Consider the following 20,964-nt stretch of genomic DNA (forward strand, 5'->3'; position numbering starts at 1 on the left):
TTTTATATATAAATATGGCTGAGGTTGCCAGTCATATGCCCTCCAGCCCCAGACATGGTGTGACGATATGAGAAACGTCGGTCAGCAAGCCAGCCGGTCGGCCAGCCGGTCGGCCAGCCAGCGAAGCAACTCGGTCTGACAGGCAGACGACTCTCTGACTCACCCTAGAGACATCGGCGACCTCCATCTCATGAGCACAGGGTCAGATTTAGGACACTAAAACATGTATAGGGGGAGCAGCAGGCTACATCAGACAGATCCTTCTGTCTTTTCTCTTGTCCTTTCCCCTTCCGTTCCTTGTTCTCTCACTCCCACACATAGCAGCTTTGAATAGAAGCATATAGGGTTTGGAAGCGTTTTCATTACTTTACCCTGTGGAACTGCAGAAAGTCTACATGGCATAACAAGCTGTTATGCTGTGTAATAAATGCCTTTTTTAAGAGCAAGTAATAACCATGCATTAATGAGGCTGTTAAATATTGCAGTGATCCTCTATGTATAATAGATAGGCTGTGATTAATATTTGTAGTGCACAGAAGTGGGTTCTTCATCTTCTTCTCCTTCATCTTCTTCGTCCTCTCTTTCTTCCTCTTCCTCATCTTCATGTATATTTCTCTCTGTCTTACTCTGTAGCAATGTGCTAGTAAGACTAAGGTTACGGGGTTACTAATTAAAACCCATGAAGTACACAACATGGATACAATTGAATACCTGGACTAACACTGTGGCCTTGTGGCTCATCTGCTAAATGGTTAAACCCTGAATGACTGGAAGGTCGCGTGGGTCCTTCTGGGTGTGTGGCTCTCTGCATCCTCTGTGATTGTCCCCTTCTGGTGTCTGGGTCTGTCGGAGGGAGAGGTGGAGGAGGAGGAGGAGGAGGAGGAAGAGCTGGGTCTGTCGGGGAGAGGTGAGGAGGTGGAGGAGGAGGAGGAAGAGCTGGGTCTGTCGGAGGGAGAGGTGAGGAGGAGGAGGAGGAAGAGCTGGGTCTGTCGGAGGGAGAGGTGAGGAGGAGGAAGAGCTGGGTCTGTCGGGGAGAGAGGTGAGGAGGTGGAGGAGGAGGAGGAAGAGCTGGGTCTGTCGGAGGGAGAGGTGAGGAGGTGGAGGAGGAGGAGGAAGAGCTGGGTCTGTCGGGGGGAGAGGTGAGGAGGAGGAGGAGGAAGAGCTGGGTCTGTCGGGGGGAGAGGTGAGGAGGTGGAGGAGGAGGAGGAAGAGCTGGGTCTGTCGGGGGGAGAGGTGAGGAGGAGGAAGAGCTGGGTCTGTCGGAGGGAGAGGTGAGGAGGTGGAGGAGGAGGAGGAAGAGCTGGGTCTGTCGGGGGGAGAGGTGAGGAGGTGGAGGAGGAGGAGGAGGAAGAGCTGGGTCTGTCGGGGGGAGAGGTGAGGAGGAGGTGGAGGTGAGGGAGGGGTGACATTAGCTCCTGTGCTCCACTTCAGTCTCGCTTACGCCCCTCGGCCAGATTTGCTCAGCTGGAACTGCGGATGCTGCAGACACTGATCACAGCTGGAGAGGAAGGGAGAGAAAGAGCAACGGAAAGAAGGGAAGGGGGAGGAAGAGGTGGAGGGGAGAGGAGGAGGGAAAACAGAGCAAAAGTAGTGACTGAAGAGCAGCCCTTTGATTAAAGGTGTGTGTGTCTGTGTCTGTGTCTGTCTGTCTCTGTCTCTGTGTCTGTGTCTGTGTCTGTGTCTGTCTCTCTCTCTCTCTCTCTCTCTCTCTCTCTCTTTCTCTGTGTGTGTGTGTGTGTGTGTGTACACGTATGAAGTATTGGAAGATGTAAAGATGTAAATAGCAGATGAACATCAAAAGTCATGTTTGTATAAGGACAACTGAAAATAGAACTTTTCAGGGACTAGACTGCAAAACATATCTGTAAATGTTGCAACAATGCAGTGCATTTCTAGCACTTTGATATCTTATGAAATAAAGTGCAATACAAATCAAATGTATTATTTATTATTATTATTATTAGTATTATTATTATTATTTCAGTTTGCACCATATGGCCTCTTGAAAGAAGTGAACAAAGAGAAAAAGATCCTACTGTAACCTAACTAACTGAGAGGGAGGGGAGGAGAGGAGAGGGGAGGGGTGAGCGTGCGCAATGGCATGGTGGCAACAGACGAAACCATCTGCATTTCCGCAGGCAAGACAGGCGTGCGTGTAGCTTAACGAAACTGAGATAACTTCATCCCAAACCCCTCGAGTTCAAATAATTAGCGATGGGAACAGATGGACTTCACTCTGACAGGTATGAAAGAGAGCTGTCATTTTTCGAAAGACGCACAGACAAATCTCACAGCGTCGAGCTAAGTCTGTACAGGTGTGTGTGTGTGTGTGTGAGTGTGCCTGCGCGCGCGCAGTGTGTGTGTATGTATGTAAGTATATATGTGTGTGCATGCGCCTTTGCCTGTGTATGTGTGTGAGAGAGAGAGTGAAAGAGGGATAGGGAAAGGCACCGGGAGTGACAGGAAAGTACGGATTGGGAGAGAAAGGGAGTAGGATCGGGAGAGAGGCAGGTGTTTGAATCCGCCGGGGTGTGTAATTGACGAGATTACAGGGTACTCCTTTTATTCTCCTTCTCTCAAATCGGCGTGAACATGTTCAGCCGTCCCGGTGGGGGACAGCCTGGTAAATGTCAGGGCCGGGCCTGGATTGACAGAACCCCGCTGTTTCGTCTCCTTCGCCTGATTAAACCAGGAGAACAAGAGATGAACATTCAAAATAGTACAATGGAAGAAAAAAAATACGACTACATCCACACAAACATACACCTGAAATGGAAAAAAATAATACCAAAAGTTACCTAGGCTGATCTTTGCCTATAACGACTTGAAGTAATATAGGGAGAGTTGTGTGGGAAAGCAATTCAAAACTCTTAAGACATATTTCACTGAGCGGGAGAAAGTATTCTCAAGCCAAAGTTTTCTGCCTTTTCAACCTCGCCGTGCACATAACGATGAAATGCCGTCCACTTTTCCGCTGCAGTGAACCTGAGTCAGTGTGGAGGACTGGTCTCGTTGTCTGCCAGCTCTCGTCGCCGTGGATGCCGCGGGGGGTGATGTGCGGGGGAGAGCAAATCGCCCGGTGGCCCGATGACTCACGGCTCTGCGGGGTCCTCTTAGGCCAGATAAATAAAATAGATGCTTTTCAGTCGGTGAACAGAAAGAAATGATTACATGACTGTATAATTTCAGGGTATTTGTGTTGTTTTTTTTCTTATGTAAATTATAGTTTGGCAGTGGTGGTCTTTTAGAGAACTGTACCAACGTAATATCATGACTTTTGACTTTGACTTTGGCCCATAGTCTTTAAACACGAAAAGGGAGTCGTTTTCTGGTGCTGTGTCGGATGGGCCTCTGGGTCATAATTGAATTGAAACCAATTGAAATTAAATTTTAATTGAGCATACATGGCCTTGGATTGTTCTAATTACCCGGCGAGACTGAACTACACGAGACATTATTGGACGACTCAATTACGGCCCTCAGTCCCACCACCTGAGCTCAAGCAAGCACAGCTGCCGCCGCCGCTGTCTCGAGGCAGAGGATGCAACAACTTGTATTGGCGAATAGCCGGAGAATGGAGATGGGCGGAGACTTGGACCGCTCGCCGTCCATTTTCTGTTGTTTATGGGTACCGATGGGTATATAATTGCATTGGTGGACATTAATAGTCACGTTGGCGTGACGGCTGGATGTGAGATATACTTTCATTGATTAGCTGGGGGCAGAGCTCAGCTTTTACTGGCCAGTCTGAAGTCTCATTATTTCAGCGGAACGGCTTTGTGCCAAGAACACTAAACTTACAGTCTGAAAGCAAGCATCGTTGTCAAGTAGGCTATGAGCCTGTTTGTGGAAAGTTTGAAAAAAGCACATTTTTGTTCATAACGAGCGTATGTGTTTTAGCATACATTACACATTTATGTTATAAACAACACATGTCTTTACACACATTGCAATTGGTATTGATAAGTTAGGCTACATCTCTCATTTGGTGTGCATTTTAATTATTTTGTGTCGGCTTCTTTGGCACCGCCCCGCTCTTGTATTGTGCGTGCCATATCATTTTGAACGATTCCGGGAAGGCAGAGCTGCAATGCTGGGATTGTTTTGACAGTTGTGGCAAAGGGACAAGTCCGAAGCATCTTGTTGCTGGCCTGGTTTGCATCACAGCGCATTGCCCGAGCTCTTGTCGCTCATAAGATGATAGATAAGAAGGCGAAAACTAGGGAGAGGGGAGACGGGAGATGGGTGACCGAAAGCAAGAGCAGTCAGAGCTCGTGTAATCTTAATATCCGATTATTTGAGCTGTCAGTGTCGAAGCAAGTGAAAGCCAGGGAAGAAGTCTAGCGATACTGTTATGACGGCTGGCTCCAGCGAGTGTCACTGAAAGATCATCGATTGGGTGTTTGGTGTAATGAAAAATAAAACGAGGCACCAGTTTTTAAACAAAGAGATTTTTAGACACAACCACACTTGTAGGAGTTGCATATTGTTGTGTTTGCTCTTCGGAATATGTTTCTTAACTAACAAGTTTACACGGTAATAATTTAAAAGGTCATGTTTTTAAAGAAAGCATCACTAAATGTGATGCATTAAGCCCACCGCTACAAGCAGACGGAACACAATGAAAAGGGCGGTGGCACTGGTGAAGACAGTCTTGAATTCAATCTAATTTTACTGAACGTGTCATACTTGTCAACACAAATAGATAATACAGGTCAATCGATTGAGAAAAGAACGATTTAATATTTCTGCGCTGTGTATCGGGTTTCTCTCAGATTGTCGCTGTTTTTTATTCAGAGGTGCTGAAAATGCAGCCAGCAGTCTATGAGAGGGAGCGCTACTCCCCTCCCCCGCAGCACCGAGCGGTGCACGGGAGAAAGAGAGGGAGGGGGAGGACAGAGGAGAGAGCAGGGGAGAGAGAGAGAGAGAGAGAGATAGAGAGGCAGCACCGTGTGAGGGAAACAAGAGTCAGCCGCACGGAGAGAGAGAAAAATATCAGCAGAAGCTACAGGACAGAACATGGATGTTATGGGAAAATGTCCGTTTAACGAGGCAGCGGAGAGGAGACTTTGGTCATCCTGCACATAGTCGACTGTCAGCGGGCGACTCTCTCCCCTTTTTTTAATGCTGTGGCGGGAGTATTCGCAAGGCAATCTCAAAAGGCGGAAAGCTGTTTATAATCCGTCTGCGGATCTTGCCACCTTGCGATGGCTGTTGCGGGGCGATGTAGCACCATAAACGAGTATGTGCCTCTTTGTTTTTATTTTGTTATAGTTTTACTAAGTGTCCTTACAAATGCGGTACAAGTTCGGTATTCCATTCCAGAGGAGCTGGATCCCGGAGCTTTCGTGGGAGACATCGTTAGGGATTTAGGACTAGAGCTGAGAAAGCTCTCAACACGAAGGATGCGTATCTCCTCCGATAACAGGAGGTATTTTAATATTGATCACAAAAACGGGAAGCTATTCGTTAGCGACAGAATCGACCGTGAGACGCTGTGTGATTACAGCGGCTCCTGCCTTCTCAATCTCGAGGTGGTTCTTGAAAACCCTCTCGATACGCACGACGTGGAGGTGGAGATTTTAGACGCGAACGACAACTCACCTTTATTCCCCCGAGACGAGTATCAGCTGGAGATCTCCGAGTCCGCGCCCGCTGGGTCCCGGTTCCCCATCGAGGGTGCACAGGACACGGACGAGGGCTCCAATTCGGTACGCCTTTATCGCCTCAGCCCAAACGAGCACCTAGCACTCGAGTCCAACAAACCCCCACCTAATGGAAAGCACATCGAACTGGTATTAAAAAAGCCTCTGGATCGCGAGCAGACGCCTTCTCATCACCTAATCCTGACAGCCACGGACGGAGGCACTCCACCGCGCACGGGCACAGCTAAAATTAACGTGCGTGTTTTGGACACAAATGACAACGCGCCAGTGTTCGACAGCTCTGTTTACAAAGTAAAACTGAAGGAGAACTCGCCCCTTGGAGCCTTAATTATAAAGCTCAACGCCACAGATCGCGATGAGGGCACAAATGGTGAAGTGTACTACTCCTTCAGCAGCTACACTCATGAAAGAGTCCGCCAAATGTTCACCATGGACTCTGACAGTGGTGAGATCAGAGTCAGAAGCAATGTTGACTTTGAGGAGACCAACACGTATGAAATGTACATCCAGGCGATGGACAGAGGCCCAGGTGCTGTGGCTGTCCACTGCAAGGTGGTGGTGGAGGTCCTGGATGTAAATGACAACCCCCCGGAGATCGTGCTCTCCTCTCTGTCCAGTCCTGTGAGGGAGGACGCGAGGGCGGACACCGTGGTGGCTCTGATCAGCGTCAACGACCGTGACTCGGGCCAAAACAAGCATGTCACCCTGGACATCATCCCTCCCAACCTCCCCTTCAAGATCAAATCCTTTCGGAACCACTACGCGCTGGTCACGTCCGCCTTTCTGGACCGAGAGGCCATTCCGTACTATAACGTGACCGTGACGGCCAGCGATGGCGGAAGCCCCTCTCTCTCTTCCCAGATGGCTGTGCGTGTGGACGTGGGCGACGTGAACGACAATCCACCGCGCTTCGAGCAAACCTCCTACACTGTCTACGTCACAGAGAACAATGCCCCCAGCACTGCCCTGTGCGTGGTGAAGGCCACCGACCCGGACTCAGGCGAAAATGCCCGCATCACCTACACCGTCCTCAACGACAACAACCACGGCATCTCGGTGGCCTCCTACGTGTCCATCAAGTCGGACACCGGCGAGGTCTACGCCCTGCGCGCGTTCGACTTCGAGAAGCTACGTGAGTTCCACTTCCAGGTAAAGGCGCAGGACAACGGCATGCCTCCTCTGAGCCGAGTGGTCACCGTCTACGTCTACGTCATGGACCAGAATGACCACACGCCGTACTTCGTGAACCCATCGCCGAACAGCACGCACCCCTCCTCCGAGACCGTGCTGCGCAACGCGGAGGCCGGCGCGTTGGTGACGCGTGTGGCGGCCTGGGACGGCGACGCCGGGCAGAACGCGTGGCTACTCTACAGCCTGCAGCACCCAGCCGACCTGGACCTGTTCAAGGTGCACGAGCACACGGGCGAAATCCGCACCACCCGCCGCGTGGTGGAGGACAACTCCACCCTCTTCAGCCTGGTGGTGCTCGTGCACGACCACGGCCTGCCGCCGCGCTCCTCCACCGCCACCGTCCACGTGGCGGTCATCGAGCCGGCCAAGGCGACCCCCGACCCCAAGCGCATTATCCGGCCGCACGGGCAGCTCGGCCTGTCCAACGTGACGCTCTACCTGATCGTGGCGCTCAGCGCCACCACCTTCGTCTTCCTGGTGACGGTGGTGGTGCTGGCCATCGTCAAGTGCCACGCGTACTGCAGCCAGCCGGGCGCCTGCTCCTGCTCGGCCTGCTGCGGGAGCAAGAAGGCACCCAAAGACAGTGGAGGAGGAGGAAGTGGAGGGGGTAGTGGTGGTGGATCGGGTGGAGGTGGGAGTGGTGGTGGGGGTGGTGGAGGAGGCGGTGGTGCCGCTGGGGGTGGCAACCAGGCACCCAACAGCAACGTGGCCCTGCGTCGGGACCTCAAAGTGGAGCCGCACTACATCGAGGTGCGGGGCAACGGCTCGCTCACCAAGACGTACTGCTACAAGACCTGCCTGACCGCCACGTCGGGCAGCGACACCTTCATGTTCTACAACATGGGCCGACCCATGAGCGGGACTTGGGGCTCGGAGCGCTTCTTCACGGGGCACAGCAGTCAGTTTGTGCGGCGGCTCAGCATGCCGGACGCCACTGCCATCCAGGTGTGTGCTTCGCCCCAGTCCAGCCCTGTCCTGCACAACCGCACCTGCCCCTCCGTTCCCTCACTCCATTGCTGTGTTGTGCTGTGCTGTGTCAGGCATCCAGTGGCTTTGTTTTGGTTGTGTTTTTTTATTCTCCTCTCGTTTTAATTCTACCCTAACTCGAGGCAAACAGTGTTTGCTGAGAGTATTGTGGTTGGCATTTAGCTTAGGAATGTTTGTTTGTTTTCCCCACGTTGCTCTTGCTTGAATAGAGGATGGGCTTTTGCTGACTGTGTGACAGATTTATTTTTTTCACCATATGTGTGTGTGTGTGTGTGTGTGTGTGTGTGTGTGTGTGTGTGTGTGTGTGTGTGTGTATGTGTGCCCACGCCTGTGTCTACAGGTAAAAATATCATATAGTAAATAAACCTCTGTAGGGATGTTTGTATGACTGTGTGTGTGTGTGTGTGCCAGTTGTTTATTTCTGATGATTCAGGGTATCAGAGGTTCATGCGTTTCTCTTCCACTTTCGTATACAGCTGTCATCAAATCGCTCTTCATTATGTCTGTATGCAGGCGAAAACAACCCACTCCTCTCCCCTTCCCTGCTCTCCTCTCCTCTCCTCTCCTCTCCTCTCCTCTCCTCTCCATTCCACTCCTCTCCATTCCCTCCTCTCCTCTCCTCTCCTCTCCTCTCCTGTCCTTCATTTGCTGCAGTGCAGCCTCCACAGTCCTCACAGCTGAATGTGTTCTATTTGGAGGCGTCAAAGCCCAACCACTGCCCCGCTCCCCAGTTTTCACACCCTGTCCTCTCGAGGCGCCGTCACATGTCCTCAGCCTCTCCGCCACAGCACCGAGGAATCCAGCGCTGGCCAAATTTAGAGCTGGTGTGCTCGAGGTTTGCTTTCCTTTTGAGAAAAAAACAACAAAACAAAAAAAAAAGCAAGGGCTGTGTTGTCACTCGAGGGGCTTGACTCAAGTGGATCTTGCATAATTTAGATTATTGAGTTTCCCAAATGGACTGGGACAGAATTGTTTGTTTTTTTTGTCTTACCCCAGACTCCACTGTAATTGCGCTCATTCGATAGAAGTGTCTGGAAGGCGTTTGGACGATGGCTTGCTGCTGACCGAAGAGGTGCCCCTCGCGCGAGCTGAACGAGTACACTCTGTATCATCATCTGTCCTCATTCTCCAAATCCTCACTAATGGCCATCTGTGGGCAGTTATGTGCCAGGCTTCTTCACTAAAAGATGGGGGGGAGATGTAATGTAGCATATTAGCGTGTCACAAGCCAGAGCACATATTGGCCCCTGTCCCCATCCAAAGTGACAGCACCCTGCACAGTTCTTAGTCAGTTGCAAGTAGGGTGTGTGTGTGTGTGTGTGTGTGTGTGTGTGGAAAGAGATTGTTGGTACTCTTTCCTGGTCCCATTGGTGTGGGGAAGAGGCTTTTTCTGGGCGAGGGGGGATAAAAGGAGGTGGTGCTGGAGAAAAGCAGCTCTTTTGGCTCTAATTGCTCCCCCACTTGCCTGTCGCTCTCATTAAATGCCAGTCATGTTTGTTCCCACTTGCTGTGTAATTAAGAAGCAGTGGCATGCTTTTCCTTGCTAGCAGCGTCTGATTGGGTGGCTCGGTTTGAACGGGGCCCGAGGAAGCGTTGTGATTGGCTGGCGCAGGGTGTGCGAGTGCTGTATCCAGGCGAGGTGTGTCCACTCGGCACAGGCCTAATAGAGAGAGAGAGAGAGAGAGAGAGAGAGAGAGAGAGACAGAGTGAGGGAGAGAGAAAGAGATTGTAAGGAACCTCTAGCATGACGAGATCAGACCCTACCATAGCTCGTTATCTCCCTCTCTGCAATCAGAGTGCTGAGAGTGACAAATGAGGCTGTTCAAACCAAACTGATGAGGGAAAAATGAATTATGAAGCTTTGAGGTCTCTTCTTTTTTGTCATTTTTTTAGTCGCTATCTCTGTAACTCACTGCTGAGTAACAACAATAAGCCATGGTCAGTCGCATGTCGCTATAAGCAGAATATATGTATTGGAAAATGTCCCCTCTTTTTGTAAGCGTATACATTTAAGATGTGTGTTGGGAGATAGGATTGATTACCCCTTCATCTCTCAACACCTTTTTTTTAGTCTGTGGCAGAAGTCTTTCAACAGTCTTCATCATTTTCAACAGTCTTCATCAAAGGTCTAAATCGTTTGCACACATATGCTAAATTTGCATTGCACATTGCATAAGGTCTTGTGAGGTCTTGTCAGTCTTCACCTTGAGGTCAGAATCGTCTGTTAATATGATGGACTCGTTCCGCTGGCGTGTCTTTGAGGTCCACTCTCCGGCTGGCAAATGCGGTAGAGTCTAATAGCGGGAGTGGGCTGCTCCTCTGTAAATATGATCGAGCGTCCGACTGAGTCACAGAGGGGCTGCAGGTCCGTCTGATTAGAGCCCATATTGGATTGCAGCCTGATGGATGTTTTCAGTGGGGGGAAGCGGCTAGGAGGGTGGAGGAGGGAGGAGGTGGTGGTGGAGATGAGGGCGGTGCAGGGTCGATGCTCCATCTCCAGCATATTTATGTCCCTCTGGGAGGAAACGTGGGTTCAAGTCACCATGGATACACATGCCTGCGTCACACACACTGTCTCTCTCCTGTTGGTAGACAAATGCAGGTTTGCAACAGCTTTCACAACAAGACAGAAGCCTGTACTTTAGACTGTTTAAGGTCACTCTACATATATGTATTGTGACTGTTTGTATTTGTGTATAGTTAATGAGTATATTTTCTTTCTGTAGTTTTCCTACATCCTGGTCCTCTTGTAAATGTGTCAGGTTCTCTTGATATGCATTGTTTTCTGCAGCACCTGCTCTGTGTGTGTGTGTGTGTGTGTGTGTGTGTGTGTGTGTCTGCCTGCCTCTGGCCTCAAATACACACACCACCCTGGCTGCTTGGGGGCTCACATGTCACATACAATCTACATCCAGGTGGATCAGGCCATGGGGGATAAATTGATTCCACTTCCTTCTCATCCCCGACCATTCTCTGGTGTCTCGCTCTGACCTTGACTTTGAGAGGGGATGTGTGTGTGTGTGTGTGTGTGTGTGTGTGTGTGTGTGTGTGTGTGTGTGTGTATGTGTGTGTGTGTGAGAGTGAGAGTAAGAGTCAAGACCCTTGTCAGTCTGGCTTGGACTACCCTTGTTGACAATGTGTCCAGATGTTTTGTCCAGCTCAGCTGTCTGAGGTCAAGTGACACACTTTTCCATTCACACTCAGAAAGTCTATTTAACCTTTCGCTCCACAGCGGAAACATTTCGGCCAGCTGCAATTCACAAATGCATTTTCTCACTTGCTGTGACCAATTACCAATGCGATTGACTTTTTCCCGTCAGTATGGCCTGCTTGAGTACTTCTCTAAATACCTTGTCCTCCTCTTCTCCCCCCCCATCTTCTCTTCCTCTGCAGCCTAAACCTCCCAATGCAGACTGGAGATACTCGGCCTCCCTGAGGGCAGGAATGCAAAGGTAAGAGGACCATTCCGCATGCATGCATCGTAAATAACACCCGCAGCAATGCACCACGAGCTGCCAGTCCAATGTGTTTACATCAGCCGGTCAAGCCTCCTTTTAAAAGATGCTGGCCCTGACTAGGGGATGACGAACAGGAAATGTGGTGGAAATGTGCAGAATGCAAATTCTCAGAGAACCTAGAGCTTTTAAGAACCTAGAGCTTTTAAGTTTCAGAAATGGTATGTCACACTTCGGTACTCTATTGTAAAGCTCTAAGTTGCAATTAAATTCTCCAGTTTTGTGCACAACCGTGGCTGCATAACAGTTGGCCTATCCAGCCTAGCTATCGGTCATCTACTGGGAGGCCATATCACAGAAAAGAGAGAGCCCCAGAAGAGGGTGGATGGAGTGATATGGAGAGAAAAAAAGAGGAGGCAAAGGAGAGGCGGAGGAGGCGGAGGAGGCGGAAGGCACGTAGTGAGCCTCAGACGGTGATTTCACAGGCGAGGGCAGCTAGGCGGAAAAGTGGCCCATTTGGGTCTCGCCGTCCACGGCACTGCGGACGTGCAGAGATCAGATTACCCACAAGCCACTGGGCCACAAGCTGCCTGTGGATTGCCCTAGCCGGGGCACTCGTAAACAAGGGTCACTGCGATGGACGAGACATCGTCCTAATGAGCCCGAGTTGCTAGAAGTAGCGTGAGCATCATGCTGCATGCTACTGCCCACTGACAAAGAGCGGTAGAGAGAAAGACAGAAAGAGCGAGAGAGAGAAATGGAGAGGAAGGGAGAATTATTACTGCCCCTTTTGTCCCGTGCTGTGGTCTTCCACCATCATCATCATCAGAAGTGGGTCATCTGCAGCGGTACTGTCCCGTCCCAGAGACGAAGGAAGGACACGCCACAAACCCACTCTCACCTCCCCAGTCAGAGACCAGAGTACAGCACTTACAAGCCTGAATGTGTTATTGGTGTGAGTGACTGGTGCACCTTTGCACCTTGACATGATCATGATCATGCAACATTCTTGTTTGTGCAGCTCAGTGTTGTCTGTGTGTGTGTGTGTGTGTTTGTTTGTGTGTTTGTATGTTTTTATGTTTGTGTATTTGTGGCTGTGTAATATGCATGTGTCTCTACTGCTGGCATAACCTCTCTGTGTTATTAGTGTTACACTGATTCCTGCTTAATTACACTGGGGTTTAATGGAAGCTAATGTAGCTGAGCGAATCATTCTAATGTATTAAATCAGTCTCATCATTGGGAGCATGATTACATGTGCCCAGAAGGGTGCTTTGATGAGAACATCCATCATATCCCTGGCTCAGACACGCTGCTTTATTTGGATGTTTATCCCCTGCACGCGATCTTATCCTATTTATTTGACAGAATTCCTTAATGTGGAGGGATTTGCCCTTCGTTATTCCCTTGCTACCATTATTCCCAGTCGGCCGAAAAGAGTTGTGGGAGAAATGATTAATTGGGACTCATCTTTTTCCATCATCCTCACCATTCCCCGACACATACACACACACACACACACACACACACACAAACACACACACACACACACACACACACTCATGCACCGCAACAGTCAGGAGGGCTCTCTATTTGGTAAGGACAGAGGTAGACAGAGAAGGGCGAATAGTGCGAAATGGACTCAGACAGGAAAGCTACTGGAGGCTGAGAGCTAGAGCCCACTGAACAGGGGAGAGAGAGAGAGAGAGAGAGAGAGAGAGAGAGAAAAAAGAGGAAGAGAAAGTGAAAGAGAGTAAGAGTGGAGGAGATGCGGCGAGAGTACGGTAGGCGTTGGCTGAGGATCATGTATTTGGTCTGGCGATGGCCATTAATATTTTATCAGCAAATCTGCTTTACTCCGGATCAACAGTGCTTTTAAAATGGCCTCCCTCTCTGAATCACTGCTCACCACACTATACATAGACAAGAGCTCAGTTGTTCAGCCCTCTCCTCTTCAGGGTCATGGTTTTTCATTCTTTTTTTCAGTTTTATTTTCTTCATTATTTTCCTTTCTTTCTATGTTTTCTTTTACCGTTTCACCTCGACCTTCATCTCTCTCATTCCACTTGTCAAATGCAAGCATAGTGAGCATATGTACATAACACGTCAGAGAAATGTAAAATGTCCTCCAAAAACCTACATTTAGGGCAGCATATAACATACATTATAAGTACCGAATCTGCACACACACACACACACATACACATACACCCAGGCTGAGATGTGGAGATGAGAGATGGGGTTATTATAGAGCGGACACTAGTGAGCGGTCGGGGAGGGATGAGTGAATGTGTGGAGGGCCTGAGAGCTCTGTAGCATCAGTAATTGCCTGACCTTGGGACCATAGACATGTATTATCAGAGGGACAGAGGGAGAGAGAGAGAGAGGGAGAGAGAGAGAGAGAGAGAGAGAGAGAGGGGGTGATGTATCAGGGGCTTGACAGCTAAAATGGTGGCTACCGATTCCTTTCTCTCCCTCTTTCTCTCTCTCCCTCTTTCTCTCTCTCACTTTCTCTCTCTCTCTCTTTCTCTCTCTCTCCATCTCCATTTTGCTGTCATCCTCCTGTTCTGTTCTGCCGATTGTACCTGTCCGCTCACCACTGTAACCTCTCATGTCATGATTCGCTCACGTATCAGCTGCAGGGCTTCACTAGTCCACCGAACCCTCTCCAAAAGAGACGTACACAGACTGTTAAATGTAAACCTGACATGCAGTGATGCAGTTTCTGATGCAGTGCAGATATTTGTTTTGTTCATTGTTCATTCTGTCTTGTAAGTGTGGGTGGAATATTCCGGCCCATTCCAAAGCAGATGACTTAGCTGTCAGACAACCAGCTGCCATTTCATTTCCTACCCTCCAAACAGCAGACACCTCAGATGCACTCCATCAATCTCAAACGACACACGTCTCAAACACACACACACACACACACACACTACCCCATCACATCCCACTCCAACTGCACACCCCCAGGCAAAGCAGTCGATCACAGATGGACACGGGTTTTTGAAGAATGTCACACATTGTCACCTCACCTCAAGGACACTGCATGTTTGTGTATGTGTGTGTGTGTGTGCGTATGTGTGTCTGTTGTTTTTTAAAACCCATTCTTTTATTTATTTATATTTTCTGTGTTTGGCTGATGTTACCCGAGGTTAAGCGACTCAGACACTGCTCTGGAGGTTGGCTCAATCCTTCACGGCATCCTGTGTTTGTACAGGCGCCCTGTCACCCCCCTCCCCCATCTAACCCATCTACCCCCCACACACACACACACACACACCCCCCCCCATCCCCGGCCCAAAGGCTTCGCCCACTACTCCTCAGATGCCCCTAAAATGGCTTCTTCAAAAGGCAGCTCGTCCTGTGTCCTCAGACACACACGGCGACTACATAGAGGGACAGACATAAAGAGAGGGCTCCAAGAATGAGAGAAAAAGTCAGAGTGAAAGAGAAGTGGGATGAATAGAAAAGAGCACAGAGACAGAAGCGAGAGAAGGGGGCAAAAAGAAAGGGAAAAAACAAGCTCAAAGGCCATCTGGTCGTATTTGCTGAAAGAGTGGTGGCGGGCCGGCCGGACGGCCTGTCGGTAGCCTGTGGCGCCGGGGCAGTGAGATGCTTAAACTCACCTGACCTCCGTGACTCTCCACACAGCTCTCCGTCCGGTCGAATAGGGCACTGATGAGGCAGGAGAGGAGAGGCGAGGAGAGGCGAGGCGGGGTGGTAAAAGGAAGGATTTAACTGGGTGTAAAAGAACAGCATGGAGCTGGTATTTGGCACATTCACAACCCCCCCCGACAGCCTACCAACTGTGTTAAGTTACAGCTTTTACCCCTCTCTTAAAAGTCTTTTTGCAAAGATTGACCCTAACTGCTACCCTTTCTTTCATAACTCCATAAAGCTCAGGCACAGATACTCTCTAATCCCACTTAAACACTCCCCCTCAACCCCAAGTATGGCACTGCAGTGTCAAACTTACCAGGCAGAAGCAATCGCATGCAGGTCCTCGCTAAAGTGATACCAAATCTCTACAGGCCACATCTAATTACGCTCCGTTATCACAGGCAAAGCTTAACCCTTGTGTTATCCTCAAATCTTACCGACACTCTTTATCCTTGGGGTCAATTTGACCCCAGCTAAATAAACCCTCAGAAAATGATTATAATTCATATATTGTTATTAGCTTTTTTTTTTGTGACAGGTACTTAACAAGAGTGTGATAACCACCATCAAAAGCCCTACAAAACAATCCCACCCCCACACCTTTATGAACCTTGGAACCCTGGCTGGCAATATTGCCCATCCAGGCATCAGCAGGCCCAAAGGTTTGTATTTGCTTCCCTTTTTGACTTTTTTACAGTCCTGCCAAAATGACTTATATGTAATAAGTACTTGTGTATGTAATAATGATAATAACAATATGTTCCCATACTATTCAAATAATAATATCCATAATGTGTCAAATATTCATGTATCTTATGTTTCATACCTCAACACAGCCGCGTTTCAAAGAGATCATAGTAGGAACAAAGGAAACAACTAGACCTGAACCCATCCGAATGGTATAACTATCAGTACTGTAGTCCAACCTGTTCTAGTATCCTCCATGGGAGGTGTTTATGTGTATTTATGTTATGTACGTATGTTTGTTTTGAGTGTTGAGATTTTTGTTTGGATACATTGGCTCTGTCGGCTTGGCTTTGCTAATATGTGGGAGGAAGCGGAATGGATTTTTTTAACGTGATGAAAGTAGCTGGAAATCCCCCCAGGGGCGTAAAACATATTAAGAGCAGTGCCGCGTGGCGTAAACTCTAATCTAGAGAGTGGTGCCTAAGTGTGCCGGGACACCGCGGTGTGTAATCCCTAATCCAGGAGCATATTGCAGAGATGCCCAGGACCGTAAATCATGCTACAATACTCATTTAGTCTCTCTCTCTCTCTCTCTCTCTCTCTCTCTCTCTCTCTCTCTCTCTCTCTCTCTCTCTCTTTCACTCACTCACTCACTCACTCACACGCAGACACGCACACACACACACACACACACACACACACACACACACACACACACACACACACACACATGGCAATGGAACCTCCTTTCGCATTACTTTCCAGTGGGAGCTTAATTTCAGTAATGCCTTGCAGGAAAGGCCATATGTAATGGGAGGGAGGGGGGGGGGATTGGGCACAGAGGCTTATAACCACAATATGGGCCTCCTGGGACCCCCATTAACACATGGCAGATCTAATGCATGCTTATCTGGACATGCGTCCAGCACAGCCCCACACCACATTAGGGGACAGCCAGGCGGACCGCAGCCACTGAGAACAATGTCAATCATCTAATGGTCCTCAGCAGCGGAGTCTGCTGGGCTGGCACAGTATATGGACCATGAGTCAGAGTTAAAGCAAACCATCACACAAATATTTTCATGGTCAGTTGTGAATTCCCATAATTGAGGTCTCTTGTGTTTCAGTAGATTGAAAAAATGGATGTCACTGTGAGTAATGGTTGATCTGATTATGGAGCGAGTTTTCTAATGTGTGTGTATGTGTGTATGTGTGTGTGTGTTGCAGTTCAGTGCATATGGAGGAGTCCTCGGTGATGCAGGGAGCCCAGGGGGTCCTGGTCCAGAACTGGCCGACCGTGTCCAGCGCTGCCGGTAAGTAGTCCCCAGCCGAGCCCGATTAAGCCAGAACCAGTCAGCCCCAGCAGAGCAGGCCCTGTGCAGCCACAGCTGTCTCCAGCCACCAGGGCCATTCAGTTGGGCCAAACTGAGCTCATATTATCTCTGTTGACTTCGGTCCTGCCCTGGGTGAACTGCACTTTTCAGCGTTTTTTTCCCCCATTTATCCACCGGGACATTGGTTGTCACATCTTTATATAATCACAGAGTTCTCAACATCCCCTGACTTCCTTCCTCCTCTGCTCTCTCTCTCTCTCTCTCTCTCTCTCTCTCTCTCTCTCTCTATCTCTATCTCTCTCCTTCCCTCCTTCTCCTCACTGCATCCCTCTTTCTTCCTTGTGCGCCTTCGTTCCTTCTTTCTCTCTCGTCCGCTCTCGAGCGTGCTCTCCTCTTTCTCTCGCTTCAGTTCCCCTTGCAGTGGTTCCTGCAGAGTGGCCTCTTTTAGTTTTCAGATGTGCAGGGAGCTCCGCTCGGGTCGGAGTGGGCAGCCATGACCTAAATGGTTCCTCTCCAGGACTGTGGGATGGGAAAGTAGAGCTCTGGTTAAGGGAACCTGACCACCATAGCTTTACAGACAGGCATTCACAACACATGCTACATCCTTAAGACCAGCATCCTGTTTGTGTTTCTCTCAAACAAAATAAAGCGAAAGGTGTTGTGCAAACAAAACGACAAGACACTGAAACAGACACCCTCTGTCCATCATGCAGGTTCAGGTTAAGGAGAGACAAAACAGCACATATAAAGTCTGCTGTGGAAAGATGCATAAACAGATGAAGGCAAATTGAGGCATTGCAGGATACATTAGCAAAAAAGAAGGACCGAATAGACTTAATTCAGTGCCTGGGCAATTTCATCGCTGTGAAGTCTTTCTGACTCCCGTGTACCATTTTGACTTGATCGCGATACTGTTTCCACAAGCAGGCCCAATTTCCTTGGGTCTGACCTGCTCTAACGTGGATCAGTCTTATCGTCTGAGGCAGGAAATGACACACTAGCGGGCCATAGGAAGCCATTATCTATCACAGCAAGGCAGAACCGGGAGAACACACTTGCAAAAAGAGGCTTAAGTACAAAGATGACCCGATAGAGACATGCCTGTTTACTGAGTTTGATGTAACTGTGAGTGTGTGAGTGTCCTGCCTGCTTAGACACACAGACACAGACACAGACACAGACACACACACACACACAGAAACACACACACATACACAGAGACACACACAGACACACAGAAACACACACACATACACACACACACACACAGCCGACTGGGCATCCAAATTAGATTCTCTGTATCTCCGTTCTGCATTTTCCACTCCCCCTCTCTCTCCATCTTTCTCACTCCCTGTGGCAGGCACAGTATCCCACAGAGAACAGTAGCTGCTATCTGCTGCTCCAGGGACACGGGGCAGGTTATTAATTACAGTGGCAGAGTCAGCCAGAGAGCTGATAACCGGATACCACCGCCAGCCAATGGTGGCGCGGCACACTGGTCCCAAACCTACAGTCCAATCACAGGGAGGGTTGTTCACAGTGATGCAGTTGCTATTGTCAACAGAACAATGGAAAGAGAACCTACAGTAGAAGGAAGGGTCTGTTGTCTTGACAAAACAAGACATCAGGAACGTCAACAAAGGTGTGTATCCACACATCGTACCAGAGAGGGTTGAAGGATCTTTGATCCTACGTTGGAGACTGGGATTCTTAGGATGTCAGAGAGATGTTCGTCAGTTAAGAGCATGAAAAGCTCTCTCCTAGTGTTCTGGTTCTTTTGCATGGCCAGCACCATGAACTCACCCAGGCTGTTTTGTTTGAATCCATTTCCTGCTCTGCTTGATGAGTCACAGGCTCCCTGGATTGCCTAAACTGTGCCTTGCTAACGAGCTAATTAGCATACTTGATTTATTTGACATTAGATTATTATTTGCACCTTACATAAAAAAAAAAATAACTCACCATCCATGTTCTCCAAAGAGCAGACACTGTTGTCTGTGTTGTCAAGGTCAGTCCGTGTAGGTGTGTGTGAAGGTACATGGGAAGGAGCAGTAATGGGGAGGTAAAATAAGGCCATTTTTACTGAGGACAAAGACACAGAGAATGGAGGTAAAAAGGCAAAATGGCAGCCTGATAGCCAGGACTCCAAATGAGCTGTGAAAAGAACAGAATAGAGAAAATGAAGAAGTGTGGAATTAAGAAAAAAGGTGTTGGAGGAGAGAACAGAAAATAAGACTGGCTGAGAGAAGGAAAGGTGGGAGGAGGTGGTTGGGAAAAGAGAAAGAAAGAGAGAAGATGGAGAGACAGATAAAGAGTGAATGAGAGAGAGAGAGGGAGAGGCAGGGCTAGCAGAAGAGAAGGGGATGGGCGAGGCTACGCAATTACTGGGGTGATGAAAGTGCGATTTGTTCTAATTAAGTCTGTGTTGATGAGCACCACAGCAGCCAGAGCCCCAGCCTGCGTCTGCACCGAGCCGCTTCTGACTCCACACTCTTCAGCTGGAGACAAATAAACAGCATCTCTCTTCTCTCTCTCTCATCTCTCTTTTCTCTCTCTCTCATCTCTCTCCATCTCTCTCTCTCTCTCTCTCTCTCTCTCTCTCTCTCTCTCTCTCTCTCTCTCTCTCCCTCTTTGATGTTGCCATCGATTACCTGTCGAGGTTGATGAGTTCCAGCATGGGTCCTCGGGGCCTCGGGGAGAGAGGGCAAGGACGTGAGGGAGGATTATGGCTACTTCAGCTGTCTGTTAGCCCCACAGCCATTTTGTCACTGGGCGACTGAGTGAACGAGCGAGCGAGCGACTGACCGAGCCAGCCAGCCAGCCAGTGGATCAGGTGGTCAGTCATGTGGCCTATCGGTTGGTCTTCGGGGGGCTGGGCCGGGAGTAGATTTTGAGGGTTTGTGCAGAGCAAGATAGGTGAAAAATTATCCATTAAAAGGCCTTTAGCCGTCATTGCCAAAAGCTTTAAATGCGCCTTAATTTAGCTTGGGTGTGTGATTATGAGCCAGTGATGCCAGTGCCAACACCCCACTGTGTGTGTAAGTATTGCCCGTGTGTGTGTGTGTGTGTGTGTGTGTGTGTGTGTGTGTGTGTGTGTGACATCTCAACAGCTCCTGGTGTGACAGATGGAACTCAGCCTACGCCCAGATTAATGGAATCACATTAATGAAATCAGGATACTGCGTCCTCTCTCTCTCACTTTTTCTTTTTCTTTATTTCTCTCTATCTCTCTCTCTCTCACTCTCACTCTGCACTCTCTCATCACTATTCTCTTCTTCCCACTGTTCTCCTGTCCCCTTATTTTCTTTGGTCTTTTTGCAGTCATCATGTAAACAGGATAAAAATAGGTGTGGCAAAAAAAAGCAGAACATTGTGTGATGGCGAGATAGAAAAAGAGAAGAGAAGGACCACAAAACAGAGAGTGTGACAGAGAGGAAGGAGAAGAGAGTGACAGAGGCACAGAGTGAAAATGAAAGAAAGAAAGAGGGAAAGAGAGAGAGTGTGAGGAAGAGAGGGACGAGTGAAGGGGGGGCTGCTGCTGTTGCTAGGGGAGGATGGTGTTTAACTGAGAGAGAATGAGAGAGAGAGAGAGAGAGAGAGAGAGAGGGAGGAAGAGAGAGAGCTCCCAGCATTATTCTCCATCAGTGCCGCTGCCACGGCTATAGAGACGAACCGCCTCACTGGAGGAGGCAGTTGCCACGGCAACCATTCATACCCCGAACAGAGTGTCGAAAGCAAGGAGGGAGAGGCCGAAAGAAAGAAAGATAGAGAAACAGAGAAAGAGAGGAAGGATTGAGGTAACAACAGTAGTAGATAGACAAATGAGTGGCCAAATGAAGGAAGGGAGAGGAGAGGTCAGTACAGCAGCAGCAGCAGATGACTGCAAATCCAGGCCTAGCAAGCTCCTTTGAATGCGCATTAAATTCACAAGCCAGTGCAACAGAAAGATCATAAAAACAGTAAACAGTGGTGCCAGAATGG

General features: G+C 49.0%; 1 protein-coding gene across 23 annotated transcripts in view; it reads left to right on the plus strand.

Annotated features, from left to right (window-relative positions):
* Window positions 1-20,964, plus strand: part of LOC125286799 (protocadherin alpha-C2-like) — a 176,173-nt gene that overhangs the window by 144,325 nt on the left and 10,884 nt on the right. For 18 of the 23 annotated variants that reach the window (XM_048232100.1, XM_048232096.1, XM_048232095.1 and 15 more), the window contains exons 2-3: window positions 11,238-11,296; window positions 16,877-16,962. In XM_048232100.1, the coding sequence (XP_048088057.1) occupies window positions 11,238-11,296; window positions 16,877-16,962 (145 nt within the window). Of the gene's footprint in view, window positions 1-31; window positions 863-3,420; window positions 7,803-11,237; window positions 11,297-16,876; window positions 16,963-20,964 lie in introns of those variants that run through there. The other 5 variants (XM_048232102.1, XM_048232103.1, XM_048232082.1 and 2 more) reach the window with 4 other exon arrangements.

Source organism: Alosa alosa, chromosome 21, assembly GCF_017589495.1.
Source record: "Alosa alosa isolate M-15738 ecotype Scorff River chromosome 21, AALO_Geno_1.1, whole genome shotgun sequence".
NCBI lineage: Eukaryota > Metazoa > Chordata > Actinopteri > Clupeiformes > Clupeidae > Alosa > Alosa alosa.